Genomic DNA, 22484 nt, shown 5'->3' with positions numbered 1-22484 from the left:
TTTGTGTATATAGATATGTTAAGACTGTGATGTGCTTAAAAATTAAATGTAATATCTTGTTCACTTTGTGTTAAATCTGAGAATACTGATGCTCACTTGTGTGCATTAATGTCCTTTATACAGGCATATACAGATGCATTGTGCAAGAAAAATAATGGATGTTTGCATGAGAGAAGGCTTTCTGTATAACAGATTATTTTTAATGTTGTAAATCATTCTATGCAGTTCCTTCACTAAAATAAAATCAGATGTGCTTTTTGGAACCCATGTGGTAGAATAGTGTGTGTATGTATATGTGTATATCTATATATGCTTCAATTAATGTCTCAGTTTGGACACTGTGTAAGCACACAAAAAATGCCAGAGTAAAAAAGCAGCAGATCAAAAAGCTCCTGTCATATATCTACTTAACTGCGATGTGTGTTCTTACATATATAAACAATATGTTAAAAAAATATTTAGTGGTAGCTCAGTGGTTAAGGTACTTAACTAGTAATCAGAAGGTTGCCGGTTCATGCCTGACCACTGCAAATTTGCCACTGCTGGGCCCCTGAGCAAGGCCCTTAACCCTCAATTTCTTGAGATGTATTCAGTCATAATTGTGAGTCACTTTGGATAAAAGTGTCATATTCAGCCTTTTAAAATCACAAACTACATGTGGATTACAAATGATGCTTATACAGATTGTTCCAGACAGTATTTTTTTTATTGTAAACCAATATGCTATTAAAGTTAATTTTCAAAGTCAAAATAAATGTATTTGTCAGTAGATCTTAAAACTATTTAAAACTGAAAGTGAAACTGAAAGTAAAACTGAAAAAAAACATGCACTTATGCTTACATCAGTGTTTTACCCCTTCAGACTAGTGCTTGGTAAACAGTGATAATGCTGATAATGTGAACCTACTGAACCTACTAACAGTAATTTACACAACTATCTTTATTGATACCAGCATTGTCAGAAAGGAAGCTTACCCAGATCTTACTTACTCTGGTCACTTTTTACCACTAGATGTCAGTAAACACTCTTTAAAACTGTTTTGCGGTTAAGACTTGCAGCCACATTTAATGCCAAAAACTTTTTTAAACCACTTCTAGTAATAAAAACATCAGGTAACACAAGGATCACAGGCACAAAGGCAGCTGAGCAAGTAAAACAGGTAAGGTTATTGTAGACTGTGCCACTGCATGTAACAGCGAATGCGATACTGCTAGCAGCTCCGTCCTTGGCAGCGTCAGTAGTAACATGTCTGGCGGAAAACCTCTGTACTTCTCTTTTTGTGTATGTGGACGTTGTCTTTGAGTAAACGGGGGCGGGGGCGGGGGGGGGGGGGGGTCTGTGTTCATTTATCACGGGATGTGGGTGCGTGAGTGTGTGTTACGAGTGTGATCATCTTCTTTTTTTCTACCACAATAGTACATGGGTGGAAAAAAAAAAGCCCATGTTTACTGCGCTGAAATACTGTAACCGAGCGCCACGGCGTCCATTGAAAAGCCGTAGCGGAGGAATACGCTGATAGCACTGCCTGAGCATGTACTGGCTCCACAGGCACCGCAAGACAGCTTTTAAACAGGCTGTAAAAAACAGGTATCTGAAGTTGTAAGCGACGATTGTTGATTGAGTGAACGAGGATTCGCTTTCTTTGAAGAGGCTTAATGAATGTCTCAAGGATATTAAAGTTTAAATGTTCGTTTCTTCCTGCAAAATGAAAATGTCAGCTTTTTTATTTGATTTCCCCAAGGCTGGCTTGCGTATGTGGAATCTGGGTCATCTTTCACTTTTCAATAAATGTCGTGAAGAATTTAGGAATGGATTTTAACTGAGCTTAAATTTGACAAACATAGCAGCAGTGATCAGAGGTAGTTTTTTCTGCCTCAGGAACATTAATAAAATTAAAGATTAAAATGTATTTCTTCTTGGAAAAATTGATTCATGCGTTTACTTCTTACTGATGAGACTATTGTAAATCAGTACATGTCAGTGAGCCAGTCAACTGCTGTAAGAATTGCTGCTGTGTGAGAACTTAGTGGTGTAAAAAGAGGAAGAATATTACTCTCATCTCATCTTAGACTCATATCACTGCTTACAGTTTATTTTAGAATTCAATACAAAATCAAGCCTTAAAAAGGTTGGTTAGGTATACGTTAAATCTGCTGTGCCCGTATTTTGTCCCCAGATCCTGGAGGTCATCTTTACAGCAATTTTTAACTTCCTCATGCTGGGTTGAGGTTAAAGGGCGACTGTGCTTTTACTGTCGCCACGCCAACATTGTGGAACGCTCTACCTATGGACATCACAAACGCTTCTACTTCTACTAGCAGATGTTACAATTTTGACTCAAACTTACTTTTATGTACTTTATATAAGCACATATAAGACATTATCTGTCATATAAAATATAGCTTTATGTCTGATGTGTTGCGACTGTGTCTTATATATTTTTAAAAATATTTTATCTAATGTATTTCATTGTTGTACAGCATTATGGATCAACAGCAGTTGTGGGAATGTGCTCTGTGAATAAATGTTACTTACTCACTAAAGATATATAAAGGAAGAGATTGAATAAGACAAAACAAGAATGAGTATAACAGCATACTCCACTCTGGGAGGAGTGGTTAGCACAGCGATACCAACTTCTCAGAATATGAATGAATGTTTAAGTGCTTTTTTCCTAAGACTATGGCCTGCCATTGTCACAGTTAGCCCAACAGTAATGAATGACTCCTAGATGGAAAAAATAATTACATACATAGTTCCCATGCAGATTTCAGTGAATATTAGAAAATAATTTGTATATGAGAATATTGTTATGCTTCATGTTCTGAAAACTAGTCAATTGAAATAAGATGAAATCTTATTTTTGACATTTGTTTTTGCCCTCCTATAGGTTGCTCTTTAACAACCATTATGCCACTGAATTCAGTCACTGCACAAAAGAAGGATTTGCTTCATAATGTTCCAGTTTTAATGGTCCTTATTCTAAGCCAGAAAGATATTAAAATTGCAAAGTTCAAATCTTCAGCCCATTATATTCCTTTATGAATCCTAGAAATAAATGAAAAGTTACCATAAACATAAATAACAAATAAAAAGAAATGATTGGCACACAAGGTCACTCTGAAAAGAATCCAGAAAGTATACGAAAGCTGATGCCATTTTCATGTTTCTTCGGAATAATCCCAAACTCAAGGAAAATTCAACATCATCAGTCTTCAAAATAAAGAGAATGTGTGCGGGCAGGTGACCTGTATATGACTTATTATAGGATGATGTTTTCTGAGACTCTCAGGCTGTTGTAGGCTGCTGTGTAAATCAGAAAGTGAATCCAACTCCTCCCCTTTGTTCAGTCACATCATTTGAGCTCAGACCAGACAGAGTCTTGATGGTGACCTGGGTACCAGTGCCCGAAAGAGTTCATATATCCTCCAGTGTGTATGGTGGCACTGTTGTTTGACATCGAAACATCCCATAATGGAGGCATCGCTGCAGCGCACGCAGTGCCTGAGGGTGTGGCTGCTTGAAGGTGCTCCCCTTCTGTGGCGCCCGAGCCGTGTTTCATTATCTTTTTGTACTTGGACCGTTTGTTCTGAAACCATATTTTTACCTGTGCAAAGAGGATCAGAGATAAACAGAATTGAGTCGTCAGCTCTTTGAGTAAAAATATTGAAAATAATCTTGACACGTTTGGAACTATTTAATAATCAGTACTTTTTTCTGGGTTAAATACTAAAGTTACAGCTTTGAAGAATCAGTCACTTTCTGTAGAGCTTGGTTTAACTTTTTCTAACATAATATTCTTATAAATGTTTATCCATACAAATGCTTTATTTCTGAGCTGCTTTGACACGTATAATGAATAGTCAGTGGGATCTAAAGGAAATCACTGCCTGTAATGTTCTTACAAATAAATCAATAGTCCTATTTTCTGCCTCTGCTCCCTATATTCTCGTGGTGCTCACTTTTATCTGCTGCAGATGGGATTGGCTGTGTTGCTGAAGCAGTTTGGCACTGACTGGGAAGATGTCCCTAAATAAATGTGACATTTGTTAATAGAAATCCACATATATAATGAAGATTCTTTATATGCAGATGGTGAGCGTGTTGTTCTATATTGTTACGTAATGGAAGTAATAATGAATTCCAGTCAGCTCAGGCTTGCTTTGTGACATGGGTAGGCTAAGAAAGACCAAAAGAGACTGACATGAACTGTACAATGTGCAAGACGTAGACCAAGAAGTAGGTCATACTTTACACCTTTTTTACCTTGTAAGTATTCTATTAATTGCAGCATAATATACTTGGTAATGTGTTGCAAAAGTCGGATAGTCTACTCGCTCTGCATTGGGTGCATACTGATACTCGGCTTTCTCAATTGGAAGGGGTAATACAATACAATACAGCACACTGTAATTAGTGGTATAGTTACACCGTGGCAAAAGAGGAATGGGCATCCCTTTTGCACACTGCACTTAAAACATTCCTCTGTTGACTCTTGTTGAACAGTGAAAAGAGTTTATAGAGCTATATCAACAGCCACACAATGCAACTAATTCTAAAAAAAAGTGATTACTAATTACTGCTCATTTATTAATATATTAATATTTCTATATAAATCAGTCCTGGTGCATTCTATGCAATATTTTAGCTTTCCGGTGTTTTAACTGCGTTTCCAATGCCAGTGGCTCTATGAAAAAGTGCAACATTTCAGAAAGCCTTCATTTATTTGTCTAACACAACGAATAGGCCTAAAGTAACATATAGGCTATGATACTTATCTAAATGAGACTTTAGTTACAGTTTCAAAATGTAGACGAGACAAAAGGCCGAAGGTTAATGCGCAGAGACAAAAGGTTTATAGCAGTTTTGCGATTAACCAGATTAATTCACAGTCGACGCTTCAAAACGAATTTCCCAAAGCATATACTTAAAATTCTCGACCACAAATATTTTTTATTTGTTTTGCATCTAGTAGTAATATAGCTCTGTCGGTTCTAATTAAATGCATGGTAAAAACATATGACTTGGTGAAGGTTACCTGGGTTTGAGTGAGACCCAGCTTCGCTGCCAAATCAGCGCGCTCCGGTAAGGCGAGGTACTGAGTTTGCTGAAATCGCTGGTTTAGCGCTTGCAGCTGTAAGCTAGAGTAAATGGTTCGAGGCTTGCGAATTTTCTTCCCTTTTCCGTTTAACCGTATTTCTTCATTTTCAGTCACAGCTGCTTTTTCTGAATCTTCAATGAAAGAGAAATCGTATTAGACAGGCCGATATCACCACACCGAGAATAAGCGTTTATAAATTTGATCATGTTCGTTAGACGACAAAGGTCCAACCACGAAGTAATTTACTAGACTAACGGAAAGAAATAAACAACATTACATGGGCTACCATATTTTTAAGATTAATAACCTACTATTAACTACACTGAAGCTAATAAATATAAAACCCCATGAAAATAATTAAAGCGAATATATTTTAACGATTTTGACTAAACAAAAGGAATAAAAGTGAAAGGTCCCCTATAAAGTCAAAGATAAAGATGTCAATATGGTTTATTCAGTAAATCACTTTGGTGGGTATGATGTATAAGTCTACAGTATGCTAGCGTGAGGCCTGCCTGGTGTGGTGATTTTTCAAGGTTATGATGTGACACGAAATAAATTTAGTGAAATACTGAAACTACTCTCACTAAACAATTAATCAGTAATTCTATTATTATTATTATTATTGTATTATTATTATTATTATTATTATTATTATTATTATTATTATTATTATTATGCCTATTAGTAGTAGTAGTAGTAGTAGTAGTAAGTGCAGGTTGCCCAAATAATGAATATTTGAAAAGTCTCACATATTAGGGCTTAGTCTGTAAATATATCAACATATACCTACTGAAAATGAAAATATAGTTGCAAAAGAATAATTTTTTAAAAGTCCACCATAGTCTATTATTGCAAGTCAACTTGTTTAAGAAATATAGGCAAGATAATGGCTCTATGCATTGCAATTCACTAATATATATATATATATATATATATATATATATTAGTGAGAGAGAGAGAGAGAAAGAGAGAGAGAGGGGGGGGGGGTGGAGAGGCTGCTGCTTAATAATTTACTGATTTGTTAATACATTATGCTTTACTTTTGTCTGCTCCAAAGAGTTTACCTTTATTTGGTAATAGTGCAGAACAAGGATTACAACAGTAGTTAAAATGGTCAGAGGTCACAATTTTCTCCTAGTTAGTATTGGCACGTTAGAGTCAAAGTTACAGTACATTTAAAAAAAAAAATTATTATTCCATTAACAAGAAATACATCTGCGGTCGTAATTTGCGTATTGTGAAAACTACAGGTTTCTTCTGCTGTTTATTGCATTAAAGGGCCTTTTGTTATCTGATTTTAGTCTTTCTGTGTTCAAAGAAAGCACGCAATAAGCCAAGCGAGAGTAAACGCATACTATTACAACGAGTAATATTATAAACCCTTATGCATTATGATACTCACCTGTTTCGTCTGGTCTTGAGTGTCCCAGCCCGCTGTTGTGGTTGTTTCGTTGATACTGCAAGTACGTTCCAGAATGATGCGCGCCCACACCGCTGTAATGGTAACCGAGAGGACGGTAAGAGTTAGCGCTGGAAGTGAATGGTACGTCGTGCTGGTGTCCGCTTTGATGTAAACTATGGACAGGATAGTGCGTATATGCCGCTGAAGGCTGCTGGTGAGGTGGATAGCCGTGTCCAAACTCCAAAAATGCCGATTTAGAAGGGTCCGAGGTCATCAAACTATCGGAGAGAGAAGTCATTTTCCAGAGTGAGGTCCATTAGAGCGAGATACGATGAAGAACACCACAGATGTCACGATAAAAGAAAAATATATCCTTTACCCCCATGAAAACGTTTTGTTTTAATCGTTAAATCGTAAACCTCCCCAAAACGCGACGCACCCTATCTGGCATACTGTCACAATGGAATTACATATGGAGTGTGCGGAGTCGCTTTGAACTCTTTTACCTCACAGTTCAGGCACGCTCAAGCTTTGTGAGCACCTATGCTCATTGGTTGCATTCGACGCCTACGTAATTCAACAAGAACAAAGAAGAACGTAGTCTACGATTTCAACAGGTATTTGAAAATATATATCGAATTCTAACTAGTAAAAATAATGAAGCTCAGTCATCTTTTGGCAGATTTTTAAAAGTTAACCTTAAGCAATGCTTTCAGATAATGATGGCGACAATGATGCTGATGATGATGATGATGATAATAATAATAATAATAATAATAATAATAATAATAATAACAACAACAACAACAGCGTGATACAAATAGTTCATTTTACGCTCCAAAATTACTTTCTTAATTAATTAAGAGAGACATTGTAGTGACCATTGATGGCCGTCAACTGCACGTAAACGAAAAGTAATGGTCATTAATCTTTATGTCCCTGAAATAGAAACCCGCGTAGAAGTATACGGTACCTATTTTCTTTTTAACATTTTATAGTACCATGGAGGTAAGCGTAGTATGAAAACTGTCCAACCTGAAAATTATCTCCTGCAACGCAGAGCGGTGAGACACCATCTAGAGGTTACCAGAAACGGATGCCACATAGCTGGGGCAAAAACGTGCCGGAGTGTTTTTTCTAAATAGTCAAAGCAATAAATACGTATTGTGCGTGTTTATTCACGTTTTTTTACGTGAATTTACACATATTAAGTAAAATGTGAATTAAGTCAAAGCAATTTTGGTTGCCTTGTATCATTACAGTAAATTTCTGTCTTGGGTTTTATTCTTAAGTAACGTTTCGATAACCTTTTCAATCAACCTTGAATGTTTATTTGTTTATTTGTTTATTACAACTGGTTTCTGAAGAGAGGTCACAGTATGTCAGTCGTCACCCTTCCTACAGGATTCTTCGATGTTTTTTTCTTTGTAGGCAGTTAAAGACTTGCGTTCTTTATAATGAAAAGAACAAAACATCCAAGAGAATACGATCGTTGCCCGTGTTATTAGCCCGAGGAATTTGCGTGTATATAAATATTCAGATCATCAGCCCTGGCTTTAATTCTGCGCCAACATTCCTCAACTGGTACGGCCTTAAGCGCTGGGAAGCGCCCAACCCCAAACTCAGTACCTGTCATTCCAGCCTAGCCTACTCTGGTTCGTGCTCTTGCCACTGGCAAAAGTAATATTGGCGCTTCCATCGTCAAATGTCGGTCAACCTGTTCCGGTTCTGTCCAGTTTAAATTTGTTTGAACTAGTGGTCCCCTCCAACTCGTTGTGAGAATGACTCGGCACTCTTTTAGTGATCAGGTGCTTTGTTTGCTTGTGTTTGTACACTCGATTGTAATGCAGAGGTAATAAACAAACTAAAAAGAGATTGCATTAGCATATGCACTGTAACGTATTCTAACCTTTTTAACATATCTTTTCCTCTTTTGTCAAGTATAGATTCATAACATTATAATCTGTGTTCTGCATTATCGCGTAACGCTACAAGGGACTAAACTCAAAATATAAGCAACTAGGTTACTTTAAAAAATGTTTTTGTACAGTGACAGCATATTAACAGACCTGAAAAAGAGCGACAGTGACTTTTGATGGCACGATTAATTTAAGAAGAAGAAGAAGAAGACGCAGAAGAAGCAGACCTGGGCATGCATATAATTATGAGTAAGCTACATTTATCGAGACGAGCTAAGCCAGGCCTAGGGTAAAGAGAATTTAATCACAATACACCTCGAGTCACACCAGACTCAGTGGCGTCAACACTCCCACTTTCTCCACATCTGTGTGTAAATATGTACTGTATGTATGTTTGCGTAATGCATAATAGGCCGTTGCTCTCTTTACGTTCTGAGCAGATTGACTAAACCGCAGCACAATCAATTTGAGAATAGAGTACGTTTTTCCTTATTTTCCAGAATCCTGTCTTCTTATTTAATTTGTGTGGTGTACAGACTTGGTAGACTCCTCTGTAAAATAACTAACAAGAAAAATTAATTAACCCTTTGTAGTAAATTGTAGTCTCAAATGAATTACGATCTAAATTCATCGTAATCGTAAAGATTAGGCCCCCAAGTATGATAGTTTTTCTGTGTAAATGTAATCTGTATGTTGGCATTGTATAAGAAACCAGTCGACCCGTATTTCATTGAAAATAATTATCTACGTGCAATATTACTTTATGTGCCATGTTGTATTAATCTACTTATATTAAGATATTGCTGACTTAGTTTGCGCTATTTTCAAGAAACACTCTCAAAGGAAGTGCAAAAGTACAGACTAATATTCAACGCACAAACCACGATATCGTACCCACGATATTAAATCCTGCACGATATTAAGCCTTATTGCAACTGGGATAAATCTAAATCGTGACATCTTTAATCTGATGATGTTTCTCTGACCAATTAGCCAAGTGTCCTAAAACAGGACAAGTCCATACATTACATGCAACACGTGAATTATTTCAAGCTATTTGAAAAGGGTCATCTTAATATGCTTTATCCTAATACACCCCTTATTTTAATTTTAGTTTATTTGCCGTATTCGCTTGATTCGCCTTTTATTTTTATCGATTTGGGATTCAGTCGTTCGGAAGCGATATCGAAAATCGATTTAGTGCAATCTTCCAATTATCAATACTTAGCATCCTCTGTACTTTATGTAAACTGATATTAGCCCTTATTAAATGATCCACCAAATTACAGCGAGCAGCATTTTTAGATAGTGGTCATTTGACTGTTTCCTGTTGTAAAAAAATCCAGTCCAATAAACCTTGTGACTGGCTGAAATGTGCTGTTGTAGGCCCACAACCCTGTTTTGTTAGCTAAATATCAATAAAATGGCTAATAATTTCTGCCTGTGGCCTAATTTTTTTTTTTCTGCACTTAAGTGGCATCTGTGACATGCCTCTAACGGCGGTAAAGTTATTGAAGAAGTAATGCATACCCCCGTATAGCAATTTTGAAATGGAAAGTCATTAAGCAGGACTATTGCTCACCAGCTGTGCTGTCCACACTCCGTGGTGCTGAAATTTGTGAACACACACACACACACACACACACACACACACACACACACACACACACACACACACACACACACACACACACAATTTTCGAAAATGGTTATATCTGAGTGTGTTAGCTGTGCTGAAACTCATAGCAGCAATGCAGCCGATAGTGCTAAGATGTAATCGGAGTTTGGTTGCGTTTTTATCCTTCACCATGTCACAAGACCTCTTATTAGTTGTGAAATTTGTAATATTTGTAACATTTTCGATGTAACACAAATCACCGCTTTTCCCAGTACCATCTCTTTTAGAAATGTACAGTGTTTCTTTGAAATCCTGCATCTGACGGGAACTAAGGGAGAACTTCAGCGCAATTCGATGAATCTGTTTTTACTGACATGTAGGTCTAACCACTTCACTGCTCTCATCTCAGCTGGGCTGTAATCGCGATGTGAGCCACAAATTAAAACAGGCTACAATAAAGCTATTTTACAAGAACCGCGGAGACACCTAGAAATTCCAGCGAGCAAAGCTGATTCTGATTCTAAAACGAACACTGGACAGGTACAGAAGATAAGTTACAGTCCTAGCCAACTGGTACTTCTGCAATTTCCACCTTTGAAAAAAATGTTAAAAACATATTGCGCTAATACCTTTTTTAGTTTGGCCTATCGATAGTTAATAAGAGCATCATCATCATCACCGCCACCATCATCATCAATAGCAACGGTAATTATACAGCATTTTTGTACAGAGGATAAAAAGAAGATGGATGATACAAATAACTTTATTGCATGCAGAATAAGACAACTTAAAACCTGAAAGATGCTGCAAGCCAACTCTTTTTAAACTCTGCTTTGTGTATTGCAATGTGATTGATATACACCATCTTAAACCTTTATCTTCATTTTTAATTATAGCAAGCCAATAAAATATTATATTATGGAGAATAGGCCCATGCACAATACATGTGACATTTGAATTGATTCATGGGAAATCATTTGAAAGATTCTATAGAGAAAAAGATTTACACTTTTTTTTTTCATTTATTTTTTTATTTGGTGGATTGCCTACCATTTGAATGCATCCTGTATGACAGCCTCTGGGAAATCTGGTAGCTCTGGTAATTCACAACAGTAAATGTTATTAGTTATTTTGAATGCCATAAAATGTTTGTATAATCTAAACACTCCAGGCAATCACTGATGCCTTAATGTTTTATCATGGAATACAGTGGAGAAGAGGTGGATTTTTGTAGCTTTATAGCATAAGCTGTGTGTAAATAAGACCATGTGTATTCATGTGACAAGTTAAAAGTGGTTGAGAGTTCTTTATCCACTGTGGGAAAGTAAATGAAAACCACTGAAGATTCATCACCCATGTTATGCATTCCACATACATAAATTTTGTTTTTTTAAATAATGTTTTACATAGCGTTTATATAAGATTCACATTTATGATTATGTTTGATTTCAAAAATCCACCTGAGAATATTGTTCATTTAAAGAAAAATGGACTTGAATCTTTTGGCATGAAGTAAAATTATGAGCTGTCCAACAAGCAAGCATAGAGTGGATTAATAAAGGTGTACACAAATGATTGTGTAGATTAAATAAAGTGTGCACAAATGAGTGTGTAGATTATATAAAGTGTGCACAAATGAGTGTGTAGATTATATAAAGTGTGCACAAATGAGTGTGTAGATTAAATAAGGTGTGCATAAATGAGTGTGTAGATTATATAAGGTGTGCACAAATGAGTGTGCAGATTAAATAAAGTGTGCACAAATGAGTATGTAGATTAAGTAAAGTGTGCACAAATTAGTGTGTAGATTAAATGAACTGCACAAATGAGGGAGTACATTAAATAAGGTGTGCACAAATGAGCATGTAGATTAATTAAGGTGTGCAAAATGAGTGTGTAGATTAATTAAGGTGTGCACAAATGAGCATGTAGGTTAAATAAGGTGTGCACAAATGAGTGTGTAGATTAATTAAGGTGTGCACACATGAGCATGTAGATTAAATAGGGTGTGCACAAATGAGCATGTAGATTAAATAAGGTGTGCACAAATGAGCATGTGGGCCCATTTTTTTCAGTTGCATATTAAAACACAGAATTAATAAAGACCCAACTCTAATGTATGAATCTCAATGGGACTTAAAAATATAGCAAATGAAAATCTTCATGGTGTTTACTGAGAGATGGTTATTTCCTCCCTGCTTACATTTGTCCACCTATTTCTTACAATAGTAAGATTTAATTTTTTTATATTAATGAATTTGTATTTACATGTGAAACAGTTTAAATGAGTCAGGGAACAATTGTTATGCATTTTGCTTTTGCATCCTTGTCTTTACTAGTTACCGGGTGTCATTTTATGTTGTAGTCTGATGAAAATTTCTGAGAGTTCAAACTAGCTGCAGTGTAGTTAGGGTGGTTTAAGGGCTGCCAAAACCAGGTGGCTCCATGGAGACACAGATTGTCTCTTTTTGCCTGGCGGCTGCCAGCAACTTCAAAGATGTTGACATGAACTTGTCCCGCCTTTGAACCTCACCAAGGCGTTCCTTCTCTCTCTCTGCAGGCCTTGCCCATGCCTCGGGCAGCTGTGAAGGAGAACGTGCAAGTGAGGAGTCATGTGAATTCTCAGATCAGATCCAAGGTCTCTCCAGGTCCTGCCTATTGTCAGTAGTAATCTGATGATGTTTCCCTGACCAATTAGCCCAGTGTGTCCTAAAACAGGACAAGTCCATACATTACATGCAGCACATGACTTGTTCACAGAACTGGGTTGAACTCAGATAACTCTGCTGTAGGCTGTTCTCACAGAGTGCTGTGCAGTGCCAAGCACCACTGATTCAGCAGTTTGTTCCAGAGACTGTGAGACAAACTCCACCCCCTCCCCCACCCACACACATACGTTTACATTTACCAAGTTGATGACATTATGATAGCTGAGAAACTCTTGCTGCAAATAAACTTTGTCTTATATGCTAACGTATTTTAACCAAGAGAAGATTTCAATACTTTTGATGTCAGAACTGATTCATACAATGCATTTCTTATACACTGATACAAACATATATGCTGTGGCAGGCCTGTAGCAAGTGTGTTTGAAAATCACAATCAGGGCCTGTAGTATAACGAAGTATCTTCAGCCAGGGGTTAGGGAAACATGCTAAAGTAGGTGGTAGCTGTACGCCTTCCTCTTACACCTTTCATTATTATATTGGAGGTGAGGAAACATGGTCTGAGAAATAGAAATCTGACCTGTCACTGGATTTATATTTAGGGAGCTGCATCAAGCAGCCCTCGAGAGGAATACCAGCAGTACAAAGAGAGTAGCAAGCATTTACCTCAAAAAGAAAGAATGATAATTGCAGTGAATAACAACCAGTTGTGTTTTGCCAGGGGTTTGACATATAGCTATAGCACAATGCTCCATGCATGCTCCACTCTCTTAGAAGCATCGATTGAAATAAATAAGAATGTTTATACCTATTTTCACTCAACTGCTTTTCTCTGTAAATAATTATTCTGTAAACAGTTTTAATACACTCAGTTTCCTACTTGTAATACATAAGACAGAAGGTCCCGTCTTGGGGCCTTTATTTCTGAGACCCTGTGTGTGTGTGTGTGTGTGTGTGTGTGTGCTTGGGAAAAGTTGTCTTATACTGAGACTCAGCATTGCTGCATGCCTGCTAAAACCATACTGCAGACTGGAAACATCTTAATAAACATGCAGATATACAAACAGTCCAGTCAGTCATGCATTACAGTTGCTGTCAACTTGGTTTCACATGCTTTAAAAAATCGTTTGAGTAGTAAAGATATACATTGGAATAAGCTTTTATCAATGTTATGTTCAAGAAATATATGCTGCCCGAGCAGCTACTGTGAGGGTGTGTCGGACCGCATAATGACTGACAGTGGCGTCGCCCTGGCAACGTAAGCAATCCGGCGCTTGTGGTGGTGATAAGTGACACAGCAGGCAGGATCAGTGTGGTTAAGCCGTATGTTTGAGCCATCCGACTGAAGAGATACCGAAGGGAAATAGACCACTATAAGACTTGGAAATGTCAAAAAGTGTATCCAAAATGCGAGCTCGTTCAGAGAGAGTGAATTATGTGCAGGAAAACGGTCAGTTTATGTGAGAAGCTGCTTTCAGATGGCAGAGTGGTTTCTGGCTCTTTTAGTCTCGATAAAGAAATGTAGGTTAGAGGATGTCCTTGAATTAACATCCGTTTCCAAGCAGAATATCACTCTAAATCGCAAATACGAGCAAAATGTGTGTGTGCCCCGTGTGCAGCCTCGACCCTCGGGCTCATTTACACACCAGTTTTTAGACTGTTATCTTCTAAAATGTATGGCATAACGAGCGGAGGTACGACTTCCAACGGCGGAACTCCCGAACGCAGCGAGTAGGTGACGTAGCATTTTGCGAACTGTGATTGGGCTACCTGATTGGCAGACCTGACGTCACACACGCAAACGTATGTCCCGCCCAACTCAAATCTAATAGAAGAATAATTTCTCAACATTAATACTCATCGTAGATTTACTCACAGAAGCTACAGATAATAGAAGAAACATAATCACATATGAACATACAATAGTCGAATACATACATACAGAATATCCAGTAGCTGAACATATTAGTAAAAACAAGCAATGCATTGTATAACCCCACTGCATCAAACAAAGCAATGGAACAATCCAACCTGCCTCAAGCAACATTGCTATTTTAACTGAACAAGTTACCAATGAGTCATCTGTGAGGCATACATAAAACATCAACATCCATTTTAGATCAGGGTTTTATCTGTGATAATCTGTATGACACGTGGCATGTGTACCAATATGCCTATGCAGAGTATGAATAAGACAAATAGTTTTGTGTAACAAAACAAACAAATAAACATACTTAAAAAAGAAAACGTTGCTGTTTCACAAAAATCCACATATGACCCAGAATGTTGAGTCTGAGAGAGGCTGAATTAATCTCAAAAAGATAAGATGCCTGGGTCCTGCCCTACATTCAAGCTAGTGTCTGCTCACTTGCCTCTGTGCCCATGGGCTGGGCTCTGTGTGGAGTCTGCTAGATGCCAATCTGTGTGTGTCCTGCTCCATGTTTACCTGTGGTGTAGCATTATCCTGGAGCTCTAGGGAGTCTAGGGAGGGGGGTCTGTGATGCACATGGGAGCTGGTGGTCTGTCGGCAGTGCCCCTTCCTGTGGCTGTGGTTCATTACTCTCTGTAATCAGAGCACCGTGGGCGTCTTGCCTTCACAGGGGACCCGTGTGCCACCACAGGCAGCAGGACACCCAGGCACATGGAAAATAAGGGCAGAGCGGGCCGGAGATGGGCGGGGCAGGCTGGGGTGAGGCAGGACCAACCTCACACAGTAATGGCCCCGGTTGAACCCGTTTAACTCAATGCCTGCTGGTTGCACAGCTCATAGGAATGTTTTATAGACTTTACCAATAAATTAGATTGCCATTACGAGAAAGAAGAAAAAAAATTTATATTTATTGTTCTTAGAAAAAAAAAGATTTCACAGGCCAGGACTGGAAAGTCCAGATGAAGTGTAAAGTTGAAATCAGGTCAGGCAGGTCTGAAGAGTTCAAAACCTTCACTTACTTGTTATATTGAATAATCATAATTGACATACTAAATAGCTCTGTACAGTTTTATTATTTATTTACAACAAAATAATAAAATAAAATAGCAATAATAAAATAGCAAAATAAATACCATTTAAAGGTGTGTTGAGAACAAAATATTGGAGTCATGCTCTTAAAATGACCATGACTATAAAATAAATGTTAATAATAACTATTACTATTTACTATTTTTAACTTGTGTTGATTAGTCTCACAATAAATTTTCCTGGGACTAAGATAAGACAGTCTGAGTCTAACAAAATGTCATTTTTTGGTGAGTTTCCAGTCCATTCCTAATAGAACTGTGGCAAATTAAATTAGCTTTGCATCTATTCTAACTACTTAAAATATAATTTTTGCCTTTCTTAGTTCGGTGAGGTTGACTGATAGAAAGATGTATAAATTGCATATTAATTGCATCTCCAACCCAACAACAGTTATATTCAGGCACATCTGAACTTTTATTGTTTCTACTTCATAACAATAACACACTAGGCTGTGATATAGTATAGTATCCTTAACATACTTTAACATGATATGTCCATAACCAAAATATGTATTCAAGTGTCAATGTATCATTAGATGTTTCTGGTTCAAAAAATAAGAATGCTTTAGTACTTTGGTTTCAAACACATTTATATAAAATTGCTTTTCTAAAGCACTGGAAAAGATGATCTGAAAATGAAACGATTTCGAAGTATGCACAGAAGGCTTGTGCTGAAAATAGCCTTCTGAAAATCTAAGAAACTGTGGATCTGATAATGTAGGTTTATACATGATAAAAGAATGAAAATTACTCAGAGCTCAGACATAAGACAAACACAGTTAAAAAACATTGGAATTTTTCCTCAGATCTTCAGGGTTTTGCCGTAATTACTGTGAAGTGCTACCACATGTCTCACGAGGAGAATATCTTATCCTTGAGCAGTGCTTTACTTATTGCTTTCTCAGATTAAAATAACATGTATATAAACATGTATACACAATCACATGGCAAGCTATGATTTATGGTGTCATCACGAGGAGTGGTTCCATCAACAAAACCCAAACTGTATTGTCTTCAATCTAATTTTTCCAATCCTGTATTTCCTCTGACATACCATCTTCCTGTGGATTGTGCTAAATTTCAGATGCATTTTTTCAGGCCCAGGCCTCTGTTTGGGACTTTCTTGGGATTGAACAATTTAGTCTTAATCCTGAAATTGACCCAAAATGTAGTTGTGTTAACTAGCCCTTAGGCTGTGCTGTAGAATGTTTTGGTTTTCAGAAGCAAATCGTTTTGCCACATGGGTTGCCTCAGCTATTTAACCCCAAGATGGTTCCTGTTTCACCCAAACATGCTCTTCTTTTTCAGGAAGAAGAAACCATCTCATGTGCTCTCAGTCTTGTAGTAAATGCAATATCACTGGCTACATTTTATTCAGAATGATTTATTCAGAGCACCACATAAGGGTTGTTTCTACAACAAGACTCTGATGTCCCCCGGGATCAGTAAATTACTACGGAAGCCCAGCTCTAAGTACTATGCATCCATTTTGCAGATAGGAATCAGCAGGCAAGGAAGCATAGAAGACAAATCAGAAATATTTTAGAACCTTGTTCACTGCCAGGAAACACAGAGGTTTAGTAACGCTATCTTAATTGTGTACCCAGATTGCTCCATATTGCACCCATTTAGTTTGAGTTATTTTACATGAGTGGAAAGAACATTGTCATTGAAGCATAGTGACAAGGAATTATGTTTGTGCCTTTGTGTGTGTGTGTGTGTGTGTTGGGGTGGATCTACATTTTAGGACCAGCAGGGGTTTTAATTAGGCCATAATGAAATGTTTAATTGCCTGCTTATGGTGTAATGGAAAACTATAGCATTTGAAATGCTTCAAAGCACTGTCTAGTGAAGTCACGGGGCGGAATGGCGCAGGCGTGCTGCTGGGCGCTGTGCATCTGGGTGGAGGGTGGAGATGATGAGGTGTCTGCAGTCTGAGGCCATGTCCCAGAGTCGCTGCCTCTCAGTGGGTGAGCTCTGCTGCACCAGCTCTTGTCAGCGTAATGACAGACTCCCAAACCCAGGAGAAGCAGATGAATAGCTGCTCCGCAATGAGGAGCGCAACAGGGACCTTAATGAATGAGCTGCACACTCAGGGGCAAAACAAGAAACTAGATATGGCAGTAAAAACATAGTGCAGTACTACTGAGAGGTCCTAAGATTATCATGTGCTTAGTGTATACACGGTAGCAAAAATATTTTGCTCTGCCTTTTTGTGTATGATATACATGAGACTGCATGTTTAACAAACAAGTAGCCAGCCGTGTGGAATAAGTATACATAAACACTTCAAGGGTGCTATGCATGAGTGCGTGTGTGTGTGTGTGTGTGTGTGTGTATGTGTGTGTGTATGTGTGTGTGTGTGTGTGTGTATGTGTGTGTGTGTGTGTGTGTGTGTGTGTATGTGTGTGTGTGTATGTGTGTGTGTGTGTGTGTGTATGTGTGTGTGTGTGCATGCGCGTGTGTGTATGTGCGTGTGTGTGTGTGTGTATGTGTGTGTGTGTGTCTGTGTGTGTGTGTGTGTGTGTGTGTGTGTGTGTGTGTATGTGTGTGTGTGTGTGTGTGTGTGTGTGCAAAAGGGCAGCTGAGATGGCAGAGAAGGCCCCATACCATAGCATATCCACAGATGGCTGCAATTGAAATAAGAGGTGGTGGGCTCACTTGCATGGTAGTAATTACTAAGACACCTCCATATGATTCTCTAAATAACAGTGTTGTTTGGACTAAAAATAAACTGTGGGATAAACTGTGGGATCATGACCTTTGACATCTCACAAAGACCATGGCCATGGTCTTCTGAAAAGTGAAGGTCCCACTCAGGGCTCACCTGCATACACACACTCACACACACACACACACACACACACACACACACACACACACACACACACACACACACACACACTGCACATATGCACACACCGAGTTAATGATCCATAATTGTAGAACAGCCTCCAGTATTCACCTGCAGCCCAGGCTAAGCCTCACTGAAGTCTGTACATAAGACTACCACAAAAAGAAAATGAACACCTTATCACTAAAATAGAAACTAGGTGGACATTAGGCATGGGAGTGAATAACAGTGGAATTCTTGTACTCTCCTGTAAAACTCTACCTATTACCTAAAGCACCTTTTATTGTATTTTTTATTGTTGCCTCTTTCATTAAAGTTCACATTAAAATAAAGATTTGTTTTATTGACCCAATTAAAGGCTCCTCATTCAGGGAGTTTGAGAACAGTTACATTCTGTTCAACTGTTTTTCAGATGGTGTAGGCTTTTAACCAAAGTATCGCTGACAGCCTGTTTTAGTATGTCAGTGCACTTTTTTCTTGTTGTCAAGAAGAGTACTCTCTTTATTCAGTTCAGTCAAAATGGGCTCACTAACGATTTTCAGCAGATGTATAGGCTCAGCTCAAAGTCCAGGAACAACACAACCCCCCATACACCAAAACACACACCAGTACACACACACACACACACATATGTTCCTGACAGCTCATCAGTTAAAAACAGTGTATGCTGTTAAAAACATGTATACACAAACCCCTACACACTAATACGTACACACCGGTACACACACCAACATATGCACAAACAGACCCCCTTACACCAACACACACACACACACACACACACACACACCCCAATGCACCTACACACAAGCACACACATTTCCACTAATGCCTTGAGCCCATCACAGTGTGGATGGTCTGTGAGCACACTGATAATATCCACTGGCCAGTGGTCCAGTGCCATACCAGACCACAGCCACAAAGAAAAGCATCCCTATCAATGCGCAGTGGGGGTTAATGGCCAACAGAGGGGAGCAGCTAGAGCCGCAACACCCATGTGCTGCCCCTGGATACGCTGCTCTGGAAGGGCTTGTTTGTGGGCATTTAGAGGTTCTGGAGCCCTGCTTTCAGCTGACTCTGAGAAACAGCTTGGTTTGCCACAGCAGACCGGGAGAGCAGGAAGTGGAATCGACCACACGAACCTAATGCTCCACGACATTTAACTGTTATTTTCACTTGACCATGACAGATAAGTGCACTGCGTCTGAGGAAACCTGCGGCAGTTGCCATGCTGTTTTCCAGCTGGAGCTGATCCACTGCATTATGGGACATATCATCATAGAGCATCTAAGCACTGAAGCAGAGTAGAGAACAGTGTATGGCATTTGGCAGGGTTATTTGTACCAAGTGTACATAGTGTCATGCTGTTTAAGATGCAGAAGATTCTTGACAAATTATGGAACAATGGACATATCCAATATAACCAGTTTTGAATAACCTAAAAACACCTTTAATCATGCCTTTTTATGCCTTTGAATCAAACTAAATAACAGCAATCAATGCAAAAGTATATGGTATAAAGGCATTAATTAGCACTTTTTGCATGTTAAAAATTGTGGAATGTTAAAATGGAAACTTTATAATTGCCTGTTACAAAAAGGAATATTTTTATAACGGCTTATTGCCAAATGGAAAAGAATGTTTCATGATAGTAAACTATTTGCACAACAAACAACATTTTAAAGTCTACAACCTATTAGATGCAAGTACTCAGGTAACATGGACATTGGCCAGTAGGCTTTATTCCCCCATCATAGTCAGGACAATTCCACAGCAAACATGGAACAGCGATTAGAGGCCTCCCATGGCAGAGCAGGGAACTACTGGCCAAGACCAACAAGCTTATAACGCTTATATCACATCGAAAATGAAAACCATTATCTGCATACTGATCAACACATTTAGCTTATTATGCTTCATTCATAGAGAGTATGGGATTGTGTAAGACTGGGTGGTATGCCACAAACCTGCCACAGTCTGGTTCTGTTTATGGCCTTGAGCTGGACCCACTTTGCAGAGCAGTTCATGTGAACAAAGCTAGAGTTAAACACAAAGTTAGGTACTGTAATGCTTCCCTTGTGTTGTCATCGTTTTAAAAAGGAAACTTCTGGCTGACAAAAACAATGGATGGGTCTGTTCTTCAAACCATTCCTAAAACCTTTGAAAACATCTAGTTAGTTTACTGGTAGACTGAGCTTAAGTATTCAGTCAACCTTTCTAATGTGAAATTTAGCTCCAACAAGTGTAAAAAGGAAGTTCAGCAGCAATGGTAATGTGCTAACTAAACATACCTGTATGTATTTGTCATGAAGAATGCAGTGCCACTAGCATGCTGTTCTTTCACATGCATGTGCAGGCTGGCACAGCAACTGTCAGTCTTTCAACAAGCAGGCATGGGCCATTTTATATTAGAAGAAAGGCACTATTATAAGGAAGTGTACAAGGTTTTCTCCCTCAGAAAATGTAAAGTTTTTTTTTTTTTTTACAGGCGATAAGTTATTCACACCACCATTTAAGCTTTATGCACAATGTCGATCCTTTTGTTTGCCAGTTTGAGATGATCCATTTTGTTTGCTTTCCAGTTATATATCATATTGTCTATATTTCTAATTACTAGCCCCACATTTTTAAGGTTTTCCCCTTGATTATTAAAGTGGGTTATTTAATGACTTGGTTTTGTCAGATCTTACATTGCCTAGTATGGTGTAATTCTGAGCTGTTGTTTCCCCCTGTTAGCTGTTATGGTGTATCCATCCTGGTTTCTTATTCTGTTTGGATAAGGGTCATTTGTTGGATTGCTCTTCAGTTTAATTTGATACTGGACTGTTTTCACGATTCCATTTGTGGACTTTGATTCCACTCAGCTGCATTTGCGTCCATGTCCATGTCCTGGTGACACAGAAGATCTCATCAAACAAAAAGAAGAGAAAAGAAAGTAGCAGAATGTACAGATTTCTGAGCTAAATTTTGCTGAACAAGAAATTAGTTTGAACCTCAACAACATCTTACTCATCTAAGTTCACCGTAGGACGAGGCTGTTCAGGGACATTGAATGAAACTTGTGTCCAGCTACAGCCCACTGATGGTCACTGCACAGACTCTGGGTTATCAGCAGTCATTCATCAGGCACTGCCTGATAAATATGATGCCAACACAGCAAAGTGCAATGGATTTTTTTAAGCAGTTTGCAATTGATTTCACACATCATTTGGGTCCTCCTGGCGGAATTTGGTCAAAAATCGTGTTTTAAATTTCACTGCTCACTGGAAAGGGTTGGAGCCTCTGCTCTTCAGGCTAATAATCCAGAGGTGACTCAATCGCTTTTTGCCATTTTACAAGCCTCTGACCACCCCCGCAGGCAGGAGAGAGATGGAAGCAACTGCACCACCTTTCCCAAGGAAACCACTGTAGCAGAGTAGACCGGTAACTTCTCCACGTGGGCGGCTCAGAGCGGGTAGACTGAGGCAGCACTGATTACTGCTTTTCAGAAGGGACCAAACAGCACAGTTCAAACCAAGCTGGCCTTCAGGGATGCTTTCATTCAAATGGCCTTAGATAACCTCCTGAAGTAGAAGCATCCAATTATCTATCCCCCCAAAGTCCCCCCACCCCCGGGTAAGACATACTCTTCCTCTTTCTCCTGGTATTTACGAACCCATGCAGCTGGGCCAAGCATGTCTGACTGCAAAAGAGCAAAGGAGAATGAATCCAGGAGGGTGTGTGCTGGTACTGAGGTGATGAGCCATAATTTTTTAGCCCAGCACATGAATCCTAGTTCATGTTCTGTTAACATAAATTCTAATGCACTCACAATGTCCACTTGTTTATTCTCGCTTCCATTTACTGCACGCAATTCCCCCCAAGCACACATTTACCCCCTGTCTGCAACGGAAACCACAACT

At 38.6% G+C, this 22484-nt stretch overlaps 1 protein-coding gene across 1 annotated transcript; it reads right to left on the bottom strand.

The window, feature by feature from the left end:
* Nucleotides 1-2303: 2303 nt before the first annotated feature.
* dlx4a (distal-less homeobox 4a) lies at nt 2304-6996 on the bottom strand. The gene is made up of 3 exons (XM_027009137.3): nt 6508-6996; nt 5040-5233; nt 2304-3608 (listed from the first exon to the last, which is right to left on the bottom strand). Exons 1-3 carry the CDS (start codon nt 6803-6805, stop codon nt 3357-3359), a joined length of 744 nt encoding a protein of 247 aa, XP_026864938.2. The 5' UTR covers nt 6806-6996; the 3' UTR covers nt 2304-3356.
* Between the last annotated feature and the right edge of the window lie 15488 nt (nt 6997-22484).

Source organism: Electrophorus electricus, chromosome 3 (assembly GCF_041902795.1).
Source record: "Electrophorus electricus isolate QZ-2024a chromosome 3, ASM4190279v1, whole genome shotgun sequence".
Lineage (NCBI taxonomy): Eukaryota > Metazoa > Chordata > Actinopteri > Gymnotiformes > Gymnotidae > Electrophorus > Electrophorus electricus.
Note: the sequence above shows the minus strand (reverse complement) of the source record. Positions and strands in the feature narration are given on the sequence as shown.